Source organism: Schistocerca nitens, chromosome 4 (assembly GCF_023898315.1).
Source record: "Schistocerca nitens isolate TAMUIC-IGC-003100 chromosome 4, iqSchNite1.1, whole genome shotgun sequence".
Classification (NCBI taxonomy): domain Eukaryota; kingdom Metazoa; phylum Arthropoda; class Insecta; order Orthoptera; family Acrididae; genus Schistocerca; species Schistocerca nitens.
The window spans coordinates 240,371,903-240,388,217 of record NC_064617.1 but is presented as its reverse complement, the minus strand read 5'-3'; the positions used below and the strand labels follow the sequence as shown (position 1 = coordinate 240,388,217).

Sequence of the window (16,315 nt, the reverse complement as noted above, 5' to 3'; positions counted from 1 at the left end):
GCAAAATGCTGACATGAATTCTTTACAGAAGAATGGGAAAACAGGAAGAAGCCAGGCTCAGGGAAGAACAGTTTGTGCTCCGGTAAAAACTAGTGGTATACGAGACAATACTGGTCCTATGACTTATCTTAGAAGACATGTGCCTCAATAGCTGAGTGGTCAGCGCGGCAGAATGCTGGGCAAAGGGGCCCAGGTTCGATTCCTCACTGGGTCAGAGATTTTCTCCTCTCATCCCCATCAACACGCAAGTTGCCAAAGTAGTGTCAACTCAAAAGACTTGCACCAGGCGGCAAGTCTACCCGATGAGAGGTCCTAGCCACATGATATTTCATTATTTATCTTAGAAGACAAGTTAGAAAAGGCAAACTTACTTTTATAGCATATGTAGATTTGGAGAAAGCTTTTGACAGTGTTAAATGGAGTACACTTTTGGAACATCTGAAGGTAGCAGGGATAAAATGTAGATAGTGTAGGGTTATTTACAAGTTGCACAGAAACCAGACAGTAGTAATAAGGCTCTAAGGACATGAAAAAGAAGCAGTGGTTGAGAAGGGAGTGAGACACGGGTACTGACGATGGGTGAAATAAAGAGGACAGAAAATGTAGACACAACTGCCATAAAATCATTTCTGAAAAAGAGAAATTTCTTTACATTGAATATAATCTTAAGTGATAGGAAGTTTTTTCAGAAGGTATTTTTCTGGAGTGAAGTGAAATGTGGATAATAAAACTGTTCAGACAAGAACAGAATAGAAGTTTTTGAAATGTGGTGCTACAGTAGACTGCTGAAGATTAGACAATTAGACTGCGTAACTAATGAGAAGGTAACACAATTGGCACACCTTGACTATAAGAAGGGACTGGTTGGTAGAAAACATTGTCAGAAATAAAGGACTCATCAGTTTAGAGTTAAAGGGATGTGTGTGTGTGTGGGGGGGGGGGGTGGAGAGGGGGGCAGGGGGTGATAATTGTGGAGGGAAACCAAGAAATGAATACAGAAAGCAGGTTCAAATGGATGTAGTTGCAGCAGTTATTTAGAGGTGAAGAGGCTTGTACGGTATAGAGTGCTTTGGAGAGCTGCATCATACCAGTCTTCAGACTGAAGACCATAACAACAATTATATACTAATGAACTGTACTCTAGCTTGAATTTGACACCATAAGAATTCCAGAATGAAACTTTCACTCTGCAGCAGAGGGTGTGCTGATATGAGACTTCCTGGCAGATTAAAAGTGTGTGACAAACTGAGACTCGGTCCAGCACACAGCTTTAATCTGCCACGAAGATTCACTGTGAGAATTATTATGTGTAACAGAATTTATCTATATTTCTTCATGGCACCAGTCTCACCATGTCAACTTTTGAGAACTAACAATTTGGAAAATAAATTAATTGACATCTGCAGAATGTGAGGAATGTGATAAAATGTACGCAAAACATTCCACTATTAGTAGGAACAACAGCAAGTGCAGGTATGAGGGTTGAATGGAAAGTAATGCCTCCACTTTCGTTGATTGGGTTTGGATGGAAATATTTTAATACATCAAATGCAGAAATAATCCTTAGAATGTGATCATTAACTGCCAATATTCACTTTTCTACATAATTACCAGCCAAATTGGATATATTTCTGCCAATGATGAACAAGTTTTCTGAAGCCATCATGGAAGAAGTCAACACTCCGTTTCCGCAACCACAGTCTCACAGTTCTCTCAACGTCTTCATCAGAAGCATAATGATGTCCCCGCAGATCGTCTTTCATTTTCGGGAATGGATGGAAGTCAGATGTTGCTAAATCCAGACTGCATGGAGGGTGCTGTACAGTGGTGAGATTCAGCCTCTGAAGTTCTGCTGTGGTGGCATGTGAAGTGTGTGGTTTGGCATTGTCTTGCTGCAGGAAAACATTTCCCTTTTCCTTTAGGATCCTTGTTAGTAGTTGTTTCAGAGTTCGCAGTGTTGTGATGTATCGCTTTGAATTTATTGTTGTTCTACGATCAAGGAAATCAACATGGATAACACTTTCTGCATCCCAGAACACTGGCCATGATTTTTCCAGCTGAGGGTTGCGTCTTGAATTTCTTTTTTTGGGGCGAGTCTTTGTGTCAATATTCCATAGACTGACATTTCGTCTCCAGATCATAATGGAGTACCCACATTTTGTCTCCTGTCACAATTGAATGGAGAAAGGTGTCACCTTCATTCTCATAACACGAGAGGAGTTTCTGGCAAATTTCAAGCCTGCGCGCTTTCATTTCAGGAGTCTGCATCCAGGGCACCCATTGTGCACAGATCTTTCGACAGCCAAGCAAAGCGATAATGTGGCCAGCACATTCTTATGAAATGCTGGTTGTGTTTGCAATTTCTCTCTGAATGATATGACGATCATCATGAATCAACCTGTCAACATTTTGCTCGTGAAACTCGGTAATTGCTGTCACGGAGATCCAGCTCTTTGTTTGTCACGCAGGTCAGATGTTGCCGCCTCAACAACTTTAAACTTACTCGCCCAATGACACACAGTACTCACATCCACACAATCGCCATAAACTGCTTTCATTCTCTGATGAATCCCCTTTGGGGTGACACCTCCTGCTGTCAAGAATTCAATAACTGCACGTTGCTTCAATCGCACTGACCGACCGTCTGTGCAGCGTTCCATACTTTACACTGTAACAACACAATCGTTCAATGTTAAGGCTTTCCGCCAAGTGGAGATGTAGAGGCGAGGCTACGGAACAAGCCAGTACCTGCCGCATACCAATGCTGCCAAATGTTGAAGACTTACGAAAGGGGAGGCATTACTTTTCAGTCAACCCTCGTACCAACACTGTGGTATTTGATTTACAGACTTACATGCTTCCTGAAACATTTCTATGGTGTATCAAACAAATATGACCAGTCTAATACGAATATTTGTTTGGTAGTATGCTGACTGCTGGAGATTCCTTTTTGAAAGGACACAATCCTCTTCGTAATAATCAGTAGGTGGCTGATAGGCAACAAGGTGACAGCTTCAGTTAATTACCATACCCGCTTTGCTGCCAAGATTGAATTCTATTAAATATCGTAAGCAGCCACTTGGAAGATGTATGCCATGTTGGCCAGAAAATTACCAGCTGTGGAAGAACAGGAAAACATCATTCTTGAGGCGTGGTAAAATATGTATCAGAAACTCATCAATAATTTTGCTAAACGAATGTCAAAGAGGCACAAATCAGCACTGTGCACTTAAAGGTGGCACACATTATATCAGAGAATAAAAACTACACGTTCTTTCCCCAGTCAAACTATGTCTTTCTTGCAAAAAAGTGCTATCTTAGTTCTTGTGCCTTACAGACAAGCATTACATACCACTTACATCACAATACTTTACTACATTTGAAAGCATAGTCTCAAGTATCTATCACAATAGAGCCCAATTTTTCCATAGTACATTACCTACATCCTCTGTTTCACTTATCATGTGAGTATCACTCCTCTTCCCTTTCCATCTTACATTTTCACCTGTGTCAGTTTTTGCTGGCAATTGTGACACACACTGCATACAAATCTTTCACTTTGTCACCCCTCTCAATATGGCAACCCAAGTGGCTCTTACTAATTGTAATAAATTCTGTATAGAAATCTTACAGCTGTGGCAGCTGCTCTTAGGTCAGTGCTTCAAACGGTGGCTTGTTTCACTTGGGCACTAAACCGACCCTGTGGGTGGGTGAGGGAAAAAATGAGAATGAGGCTGGAGCAGGAGGGACGATTGAAGAAATGTGGTTGACGGCTCGGAGAGAGGCAGCAAGTGCTTGAGAAAGGAATGAGACACAGAGACACTGGAACCAATGAGTTCGTGAAATGCACAATGACAAATGACGTGAGATAGTGGATTGGAAAGGGGTGGCAGAACAGAGGAAGGTGAGAATGTGGAGAAGAGGGTCAGCAGAGACTGAGGGCCATAGGATTACCAAAATGACATATGTGTTGCAAAGATAACTCTCGTCTACATAGTTCAGTAAATATGGTTGTGGACAGATGGCTCCAAATGGTACGGGTTGTGAAGAAGGTACTGAAATTGACCATGTTCTGTTCAGCAGTGTGTCGTGCCACTAATTGGTCAACTCTGTTTTTGACCACAATTTGTCGGTGGCCATTCTTTTGGGTGGACAGTTGGTTGTCATACCCACATAAAATGGTGTGCACAATAAACTAAAGCAGAGCTGGCATATGACACGGCTGCTTTCACAGGCGACCTGGTCTCTGACGGAATAACAGAGTTGACCACCCATGCTAGATTTCAATGGCTGCTTCACGACCCATGTGATCTGGATTCTTCCTCCACAGTACGAATTACTCTGAACTACATAGATGGGAGTTATCCTTGCAACACATCCTTTGTTCCCCTAATCCTCCTGGCACCTATCTCAGCTAACCACTTGCACCCACATCTTCTTCTCCATAGTCACCCCTTCCCCTCTTCTATCAATTCCTCCCAATCCACTCCCCTATATTATTGACCTCATATGCTGCACAAACTCTCAGGTTTCCATGTCCATGTGTCTCATTCTTATTCAATGCACTCGCTGCCTCTCCCTCCCGCATTCCTATCTCATACACCTGCTGCTTCCTGCCAAGCCGTTCTCGTGTTGAGTGGATGATGGGCACATGAACAACACAGAAATTGTTGCTTGAAATTCTCATTGTCCCAGTCAGCTGCAACACTGTGTGTGCTCTTTGTTCGTTGGCTCTAATAAAGGATGTTGCCATAAAACTAAAACAACTATTTTTGTATCACTTAATTCCATCCATGCACCTATTCAATTCACAATGTAAATAAGAAAAGATGGGCACCTCCAGTTTTTGGACATTCTTGTTCATTATAATGTTTAAAATACAGTAACAGATGCAATAAATTGCAAACCCACACACAAAAATCTATATTTAAATGCCAGCAGTTCCCATTCCCGTCACAAACTACTAGTGCCCTAAAAATTTTCTAGTAGGTAAGGAATCCCTACACACTACACAGTGACAGATAATTTTAGAACTGGGGCAGCCACAGCTGGAATAGTTATACACGATTGCTTGAAATTCATACTTTTTTTTTTTCAAATTTTAAATTTTAATAGTTTTAACACATATATTTTTTTAAAAAAACACTGTTTTTTGTTCACTGTGTGAATTATCAAGTCTACAGGATGAGCAAGCAAACCTTAGAAATGAATGGATGTTCCCAGGATCAGATTTGCACAGCATTTCATGTGAAATCAAGTTACACACACCGGAAGATGAAGATGATACTTTCTGCCCTCCTATGAAGACTGCAATGCTGATAAGCTGTCTGATGAATGACTCGTTCCTTCTAAAGGTGTGTGAGTATCAGATACCTTATAGAAGTTGGGGCAGTTCATATACTGATATTGGCCAAATGATATAAACTGTTCCTGAGAAACACACTGAACACCAATGGTACACCTTCTTCCAATAACCAGACAAATCAGCAGTGACAGAATGTTGCACAGATAAGGGCCACTTTATAAACTAAAACAACATTAGGATTTTAGCTTTCATTTCATTGTTTAAAGGGAATTAAGGACATTTGATTAGTGGTACATTCAATAAATCACATGGATCGGATGCTCAGTATAATCAAATTGCAGAGAAGTTGCCAGGGTGTTGCTGCCACATCAAGTACATAAAGAAGGAGCACTTTCTCAACCTGCTACAGAACAAGCATCTACAGGATATATCACTTCACCACTCAGTGTCACTGTGGTAGATCATAAAAGGCTGCTCTTGGTATATGATATCATTATCTTGGCTCACTACAAGGATGGGCAGTGGATAAATGGCCAAAATATCAGTGGAAGAGTTGAAACCCACATGGTTGCAAGCCCAAAATTTAGTAGAAAGTTATTTTTATGTTATTTATGAACCTGCTAACTACTCAACACTTCAACTACAAAGTCCATGATTACCTTTACTTTTTTCATTATATCCAAAACTCTAGTGAAATATTTGGTGGTAACACGGCTCTGTATGAAAATGATATGTTAGGCAGCAGTGTAGACAACAAGTTACAACATTGGTGAGGGAAAAACTACACCTAAAGTGTACCTAACATACAAATGATAGTAAATGATATCTTTCTATTGAACGTCATTTTTCCATATCCAATTGCCCAAAACTGCAGAAAAATTGTATGATGCTACAAACAACCTATAATACATTTAAAGCTGAGCACAGTAACAGTCCCGTCTCAATTGATCTTTGTGACTATTAAATAAATTTTAAATTAACTTTGAAATTTTGGGCACAGCCGTTGGACACGTGTGCGTGAGTCAGCTTCCTTGTGTGGATGTGTTTGTGTTTTCTTTTCTGAAGAAGGCATTGGCCAAAATTTCAGTGTGTAACATTCTTTTCATTGTGCTTGTCTGCAGCTCAACTTGTCATCTATAGGGTGAGTAGTAATCTAGGTGAGTAGTAATCCATCCTTTTCACAATACTGTTGATAGTCCAACCTGGACTTTCCATTGTTTAAATTACTATATTTGCAATACAACCCAATGTTGAATAAGCAAAACATATTTTCTAATAAGAAAATTATAGATGATCAGCATGTGCTGTTCTATTGCTTCATAAAGCATATTCACTGTTTGTAAATTATGCAATCTGTTTCTGAACTTGATGAAACAAAAAATTTAGCCAAAATCCTGGTTTATGAATGTGTAAAGGTCTGTAACAGTAGACAGAAAATCCCTATCCAAATTAACAGCTTACTGAACCAATACTTTTCTGAAAATTTTGACAATAGCTTCAGCGCAGTGTGTGATTTTTCTCAGTGATAAGAGTGATTGTATTTTTCAGTTTTCCTGCTGAGCTGATAATTCAATAGATTCACAGATCAACGAAATATATTTTGGTAAAGTTTAGAAAAGAACACAATTAATATTATCACACATCACTTATACTTAAGGTTACAGTCTTATTCTTTCATTAGCAACATTTGTTACAGTGTACTTGATACCAAAGAACTTGGGGTAGCAATCCTCTGAGCATGGCTTCCTTGCCTATGTGGTGGTAGTACACCCCATACTTCATCTCCGATACTCAGATGACGAACACCTAAGCCTTTGTATTCCACAGTACCGCAGAAATCCCGTCCAAGAGTCAGTGGAAATTCTATTACAGGAGTAGAAAAATCACAGCTCTCCACTTGACGCATTTTATTTAGCAATACTGCCCCATAACCACCTGAAAAAGGTGAAATAATTCCATGTTACTCTATTATATTTTATAATATATACAATCAGTGCTTGATTTGTGATTGTATGCACTCGTACACTATACTGGTACATCTGATGAGAAAAAAACAGTGTTACTCTTCTGTTTGAATTGAATGACAGACAAAAACTAAAGAAGTCTGTTGTCTAGGTACTTCTTCCACATTAGCATAAAATTGCAAGCAATTGTGGGGTCTAGGTACTTCTTCCACATTAGCATAAAATTGCAAGCAATTGTGGGGTCAGAAGGATGGGGGTAAGGAATACAGTGCTATCAGTCCTTCAACATATAGTTTGATAATATCATTAATTGTGTGAAATAAGTGTACCTGTGCTTCAGCTCCTCCTTCCTTCTTAGCATGCAATTATTTTTCCATCTACTGTTACAAAACAGTAGAACTAATCACCATTATATTTAAGCAAATATAAACACTTTTGAGAAAAATTCTTTCAATACTTTTTTGCTCGCAGTTAACAGATGTAACATCCATCAAGTGGAATGTTTTACCAAACCCAAGTTTTCATGTAAGACACTATTAGTTTTGCAACAGCAGCAAACTTGTGTACATTGAATAGCTGCATATTACATACAGAACTGTGAATCGTTACATTTGGTGGTGTAGAGGCATACCTAAATTCTGAAAATCATTTTCTAACTCTGAAAAACAAAGGGTAAAATCATTTAATGTCAATTCCATCTCATTTTACACTTGTGTGCAAACCTTGTTAAAGGAAGTAAGTAATTCCAGCTCATAATTCAGTTTTATCTTATTTTCTCAAAAATGGTAACACTTGATTGTTCATGCAACATTACAAACAAGCAACTTAACTATTATCTCAGAAGTTTCACAGCATACCACTTAAAAAATTGTACTTAGATTTGATACTTCTATAAAACCTCAAGATCACCAAACACTAGGCTGTTCGTCCAAAAGAAAGCAAGAAAGTGAATGGCATGGAAGGTAGTAGTGTAAGATGAAGTCCAAGGATTAAGACAGCTACAGCACATTGTGGCACTTCTTAAGCTAAAGAAAGATCACCATTATATCAATATATTGATGTATATTCCTTGATATTATGTAATTACTATATCTGTTTTCCATCACTCATCACATAAAGGTAATCTAGCTGCCCTTACGATAACTGTACCGGCCAAGTGTAGGCCAACATCAAAATGCGCTAGCTAGCTTCCCTTCCATGTCGCTGCAAGGAGACCAAGTGGAAGTTTCTATATTTTAAAGAAACTAACACTCACTGTCGTTTATTTACAACATATACTTTATGAGCCTTTTTGTTGTGTGTTTGCAAGTTGCCAAGAGTCGATGGCCATTTATGATCTACATAGTAGGGCTTGCCATTTGGCTTAGTGAGCACCAATGCCTGTACAAACAGTCATTATTTCTCTGGTATTAACATCTCTGTTCTGGTGAGGCAACAATGAAATGCAAAGTTAGGTAACCTTTCAAACTTGAAGGGGTCACAATTTCATACTTTCTGCAACCTCTATCGCAACTTAGCCACACTGCATAGCCATACCTGAGTAACCATGGACAGTGAATATGCATGAATGGTTCAAAAAACTATGGAAACCTCTGCACAACCTTTAACCTATTGCTTCACAACTTCTAACTTTTGTAGATGGTTGCATTCTTCCTGCACTGTCAATTTAACTTTTTTTTTTGTACTACTGTACAGTTTTAACCATAGACCATTTTCAAGCATCAACACATTTGTACAGAATACATCAGTCAAAAATTAGCGAATGAAGTATTGGGCTGAAATTATAAAATCATACAACAAAGACAGTTGCAGGCAATATGCAATCATTTAAACATTTTGTCACAGCTGTGAACCGAAGTTTAATGAAAATCATTAATGTTTGAATTTTTTTAATTCCATCATAAAGCAGGCTATAAAATTTGAATCCAATTTTTCTAGTTTAAAACCAATCACAGACTTCAGGTAATTTTAATCATGGGGTAAGATGGACAAACTGCTACGGTTCGTCAGAATGTTTATCAACAACCAGATTGGGACACTTTTCTTAAAAATGTTCTACTGAAGTACCTATTATCAGTACTACAGGATGCACATTATCACCTAAAATGTCAGCACAGTCCTTGGACATAATTCAGCTTTGACTATTAGCAACAGGTCCAACCAAACATCATAAAACTGCAGCTTACACACCACACAATCATCCCAATATTCAACAGGAGCTAGTAAGCAACCTTAATGCAAGATTCTTTCAGCATCATTATCTGTTGTTGGAAACAAAGCGAAGAGTTACTTACCAGACCATACTACTCTCTTCCAATAATCAGATCTGTGTTTTATGGTCTACATATACATCTACGTGATTACTCTGTTATTCACAATCAAGTGCCTGGCAGAGGGTTCAATGAACCAACATAAAGCTGCCTCTCTACCGTTCCACTCTCAAATGACGCACAGGAAAAATGAGCACTTAGATTTTTCTGCACAAGCCCTGATTTCTCTTATTTTACTGTGATGATCATTTCTCCCTATGTAGGTGGGTGCCAATAGAATGTTTTCACAATTGGAGGAGAAAACTGGTGACTGAAATTTCACAAGAAGACCCCATCCCAACAAAAAACACCTTTGTTTTAATGATTGCCACTCCAATTCACATATCATGTTTGTGGCAGTATCTCCCCTATTTTGCGATAATATAAAACAAGCTGCCCTTTTCTGAACTTTTTTGATGTCATCTGTCAGTTCCACCTGATGAGGATCGCGCACTCTACAGCAATACTCCAGAATAGGGCGGACAAGTGTGGTGTAAGTAAGTCTCTTTAGTAGACCTGTTGCACCTTCTAAGTGTTCTGCCAATTAATCGCAGTCTCTGATTTGTTCTACCCACAACATTATCTATGTGATTGTTCCAATTTAGGTTATTTGTAATTGTAATCCCTAAGTATTTAGTTGAATTTACAGCCTTCAGATTTGTGTGACTTATCGCCTAATCAAAATTTAGTGGATTTCTTTTAGTACTCGTGTGAATAACTTCACACTTTTCTTTATTCAGGGTCAATTGCCACTTTTCGCACCATACAGATATCTTATCAAAATCATTTTGCAATTCATTATGGTCATCTGATGACTTTACAAGACAGTAAAATATCACAGCAGCATTTGCAAAGGGCTACTCGTATTATCTCCTACATCATTAATATAGATCACGAACAATAGAGGGTCTATAGCACTTCCTTGGGGAATGCCGGTTTTTACCTATGTTTCACTTGATAACTTTCTGTCTATTACTAGGAACTGTGACCATTCTGACAGGGCATCACAAATCCAGTCGCACAACTGAGGCGATATACCATAGGCATGCAGTCTGATTAGAAGACTGCTTGTGGGGAACGGGGTCGAAAGCCTTCTAGAAATCTAAAAATATGGAATCAATTTGACATCCCCTTTCGAAACAATCATTACTTCATGAGTGTAAAGAGCTATTTGTGCTTCACAAAAACGATATTTTCTGAATCTGTGCTGACTGTGTGTCAATAAATTGTTTCCTTCGAGGTAATTTATAATGTTCGAACACAGTATATGTTCCAAAACCCTACTGCAAATCGACGTTAGTGATATAGGCCTGTAATTCAGCAGATTACTCCTATTTCCTTTTTGGGTATTGGTGTGAATTGAGCAATTTTCCAGTCTTTACGTATGGATCTTTCTATGAGCAAGCTGTTGTATATAATTGCTAAATATGGAGCTATTGTATCAGCATACTCTGAAAGGAACCTGACTGGTATACAATCTGGACTAGGGACCTTGCCTTTATTAAGTGATTTAAACGGCTTTGTTACACTGAGGATATCTACTTCTATGTTTTTCATCTTGGCAGTTGTTCTTGATTGGAATTCAGGAATATTAACTTTGTCTTCTGTGGTGAAGGAGTTTCACAGAAAACCGTGTTTAATAACTCTGCTTTTGTGGCACTTTCATCAGTGACTTCACCCTTGTTATCGTGCAGTGAAGGTATTTATTGCGCCTTGCCACTGGTGTGTTTTATGTATGACTAGAATCTCTCTGGGTTTTCTGCCAGATTCCAAGAGAGAGTTTCATTGTGGAAATTGTTAAAAGCATCTCGCACTGAAGTACAGGAATATTTTGAACTTCTGCAAAACTTTGCCAATATTGGAGATTTTGCGTTCTTTTAAATTTGGCATGCTTTATTCCTTGCTTCTGCAACAGCTATCTGGCCTGTTTTATGTACCATGGGGAATCAGTACCATCACTTATTAATTTATGTGGTATATATCTCTCAATTGCCGTCGTATGTTTTACAGATTTTTTGTTGATATCAGGTAATGCAGCACACTTTCTAAACAAATTAGAAGTATTTTGAATACTTTTGAACCCACTTACGGTTATTAAAAAAATTACGAAGAAATTGATGCAATTTTTTCCCAAAATGCTTCCTGAAATTGAGGTACCATTTAATCCAATGTCATACGTTTGAAGAAGACCAAAATTTTACCAGATAGGCATGACATGATGGCTGAGGTACTAGACCTATTTAATTCCACCTATTATGTATATTAAACAATGGAAAATCCAGGATGGAATGTAACAATACCAGAGAAGGAAAGTTGCTACTCACCATATAGCGGAGATGCTGAGTCGCGATAGGCACAATAAGAAGATTCACACACTCATAGGTTTTGGCCATTACGCCTTTGTCAGCAGTAGACACACACACACACACACACACACACACACACACACACACACACACACAACTTGTACACACATCTGCAGTCTCAGAGAGCTGAAACTACAGCTCTCCAAGACTGCAGACATGTGTGCAAGTTGCATTTGTGTGTGTGTGTGTGTGTGTGTGTGTGTGTGTGTGTGTGTGTGTGTGTGTGTGTACTGCTGGCTTAATGGCCGAAAGCTATGAGTGTGTGAATCTTATTGTGCCTATCGTGACTCCGCATCTCCGCTATATGGCGAGTAGCAACTTTCCTTCTCTGGTATTATTATGTATATTACATGGATAAAAAATATTACATCTTACATTTTAATTTTTATAATTTTTGCCTAATAAAAATGTTTTTTTTCTATAATTTAGTTGATTCTGCAATAAAGCTTAGGTCTACTAATAAGTATGGACTACTGCAAGTTACAGAAAAAAATTAGAACAATGCCTTGCAAACTTCAGGAAATATTTGTACCTGAATTCTGAAAAACCCAACTTGCGAGGAATTGCGAAAGAAGATATGAGCCCAATTAAACTGTGCCTCAGAACATTCCTGAAGCTTAGTCTTCATCCTGCAGCATTTCTTCATCTTCAAACTTCCTCTTGGCATTCCTTTTAGCAGTGCTTGCTTCTTTGGTAACTCGAAGAGCAAATCTTTCAGTTTCATGCACCCATTGTCTGTCACATGCAAGCAGTTTATCTTCCCTATTAGAGCCACATTTTATGCCTAAATTTCTCAGGACTTCCTACCTTCCTATCACTGAAACGTATCACTGCACCTAGTACACCAACTTTTAATGTATTTAGTCCTACAAAAACATTCTTGGGTAATTTTCCCATGTGCAATAGTTGAAACTTTCATTTGTATTCTGAGTGCCCCCATGGAGACATTTACTAAGCAAAACAGGGTCACTCAGATCTCTAAAAATTGGTTTTATTTCATTCATAACAGGCTCAGGAAGAGAATGCTTATAATGGTGTATTTGACCACTTTCTTTTTCTTTTTGGTAACCACACCAAGACTCTGCTCCTTTAGGGCAAAGTTTGTGAACAGAGCTGCAGTTTGTCTAATGGCCAGTCCATAATAACTCTGAAGACTATTTCAGTTTCAGTCAATCTGCCTAGGCCAGACAGATTTTCCTTCAGATAGCAACTTTCCTTTCATGTCTCTTCATAGCTTTCTCAATCTAGCACCCATCCTCTTTTGCACATGTCAACAACACTCCAGTTTTGTTATCAAGGTATCACCATAAACATTGAACTCATTAATATTATTGAAAGCTTCAGAGTCCCCATCGCCTAGATACTTCATACATCTAACATTATAAACGGGCACCAACCTCTGAAATATTTTTAGAGCTCCATCACACTCCACACCTCCACTGTAACCATCATAATTCTTAGAACACTGATGTTCAATATGACCTTCAGTGTTACCATGGCAAGAATGGCAGTACTTAGATAAGCACTCAACATCAACAACTTTACAATTCTCCAGAGAAGTAGCATTTATACCACCATTCAAGGAATGATGTCCTTGACATTGCCATGTCCCATCAAGTGCAACAGCAGTGTCCCTGGTTCCACTAATATTTACAGTTTCTTCTACTGCACGTTTCATAGATGCTTTAGACACAACCGTCAAGGCACCTAAAAGTATTTTTATGTACTTGCTGAATCTACTGGGAGGAGGAGGAATGCCCATTAAATCACAAAACGTTTGAGCAGCCTTTTTTCCTTTTCCTATTGCATGCGTTGCATACACTAACTTCAAATTCAAATCATATGAATTATGCACAGTGCTGGAAGTCATTTTCGAGGTAGATTTATTGCAGGATTTACGCAGAACAAGTAATTTTGACACTAAACCCTTCCTGCTACTTTGTTATTCAGTTATTTCCAGTCAGCCTACACCATCACATTGTTTACATTTCGCCACTTCCTTTATTAAAGAAGATAAGATGCCCACATCAACAACAACTGCTTTAAAATTTGGTATATATAGGTCATTTTTCATCTGAAACCCTATAATGTAGATATCAATGTAATGAGGAAAGACTATAGAATTTAATAAAGCCATACAAAAGTTTTGATTTTTCCACCATTTGTAAGTAACCTGTATCCTTAAGAGCATTTTTATCAGCTTTTTTAAATAGATGTACTTTGCGTTTCTTTTTGATGGTTGTGGGTGTTATGGTATTCAGCCTAATCCCTGTATCCATCATGATACTCCCTATTTGTCCAGGTTTATTTGTTGCTAAGAGGACAAGTATGCTTTCACAACCACTTACACTTCGAGTGGGCTCATGAACTAATTGTTCAAAATCATTTTCTGAGAAAGCATTCAGTACAGTTTTGGATGACGTTTTATGCCTGCCACTGGCTTTAAATATATAATTTTTTCAGCATATCGACGGTAGATTGAAGTCAAGTCACCACTGACTATAATTGTATGAGCGGATTATCTATTTGACATGTAACTCAAATTTTCTTTTAACTGTTCAGCAACTATATCTTCTGAGTCAGGAGGGGTTTAATAGTTTAGTCCGAATGTCAAGTATAACCTCTAGCCATACTATTTTGCAGGAACTATCTACTTCAATTTCACTACAAGGCAAACTACTTCTTACAGCAATATATACTCCACCACCAACTGTATTTAATCTATCCTGTTAGGTTGTTTGAAAAAATTTCAGCTGAACTTATTTCTGACTTTAGGCAGCTTTCCGTACCTATAACTATTTTAGCTCCATTGCTTTCTATTAGGGCTTGGAGTTCTGGTTCTTTCCCAACACAGCTACGACAATTTACAACTACAATTCTGATTGTTTCTACAACTACCGTACTGTGTTTTACCTGTCTCCTTTTAGATGGACGCCCTTTCTGTGGTTTCCTGAAACCCTCTAACCCAAAAAACCGCCCAGTCCCTTCCACACAGTCCCCGCTACCTCTGTAGCTGCTTCCTATGTGTAGTTGACTCCTGACCTATTAAGCAGAACCCGGAAACCCACCACCTGATGGTGCAAGTCAAGGAATCTGCAGCCTACACAGTCATAGAACTGCCTAAGCCTCTGATTCAGACCCTCCACTCAACTCTGCAGCAAAGGACCACAGTCCACTCTATCGATGATGCAGTAGATGGTGAGCTCTGCCTTAATCTCGCAAGCAATACTAGCAATCTTTACCATTTTCGCTAGCCGCCCGATACCAGAGAGAATCTCCTCTGATCCAAAGCGACACTCGTCATTGGTACCAATATGAGCCACCACCTGCAGTTGGCTGCACCTTGTACTCTTCATGGAATCCAGAAGCACCCTTTCCACATATGGAATGACTCCCACCGGTATGCACACGGAGTGCACACTGGCTTCCTTCCCCTCCTTGGCAGCCATGTTCCTAAGGGGCCCCATTACGTGCCTAACATTGGAGCTCCTAACTACCAACAAACTCAACCTCTGTGAATGCCCAGACCTTGTGAGCCGAGAAGCTTCCTCTGAAACAGGGTGGACAACTGCATCTGGCTTAGAGATGCCCAAAACCTGTTCATCAAACAAACTGGGGAGGCCCTACGATTGGACCCTCAGAAAGTCTTTTGCTGCCTGACAGACTTTGGAATGATCTCCCACTCGACCACAGGCGAGTGGTCAGCCTCAGTGCAGGCAGTACCCGGAGTGGCCACAGCAGTGGACCGATCGGGGGACATGTGGGACATGCTCGACATCCCTCACATCGCCACATCCGACCCTCCACAGAGATGCCCATAGGCAACACACTCAAGCTGTGTGACGGAAGCCAACACCACCTGGAGCTGTGAGCAAAGGGTCACCAACTCAGCTCGCATCCATACATAGCAGTCATAGTTCCTATCCTTTACTGAAGTTGGTCCTGTTTGAAGCTCGTAAAAATATGTAACAAACAAATGGTGAACTTGCCTTGTTAGCAGCAGGAAGTCGAGGTGCTCTCACACTGGTGGTCTAACCGACGCATTATTTCCGTAATAGTGAAACATTCTTGATGGTGGTGATGATATAAAAATTGTCACAACACTATAGGTTACCAATTTGTGTAATTTGCAAGAATGCCATTGCAAGAACATCTTTTTGGGGTATGTTAATTGTTCTGACATCATTTCTCTTCAGTTTTAAAGATTTCTCACCATTGTGGCTTAGTTTATGTCCTCTATTACCGTTTCCTGTTATCTCACCATTATATTGTGCCCTATTGCTCTTTAAACTTTTGATACGCCATAGTCTTCAATAAATATGATCCAAACAGGTTGATTAAAAGTTAAAGATGTAGTTGTTACCTAGTTTT

At 39.2% G+C, this 16,315-nt stretch overlaps 1 protein-coding gene across 1 annotated transcript in view; it reads right to left on the bottom strand.

Moving 5' to 3' along the window:
• LOC126251970 (reticulon-4-interacting protein 1 homolog, mitochondrial) overlaps positions 1-16,315 on the bottom strand; it is an 85,316-nt gene that overhangs the window by 30,272 nt on the left and 38,729 nt on the right. Inside the window, exon 2 of the mRNA XM_049952735.1 lies at positions 7,014-7,240. Coding sequence (XP_049808692.1) covers positions 7,014-7,240 — 227 coding nt within the window. The remainder of the gene's footprint in view (positions 1-7,013; positions 7,241-16,315) is intronic.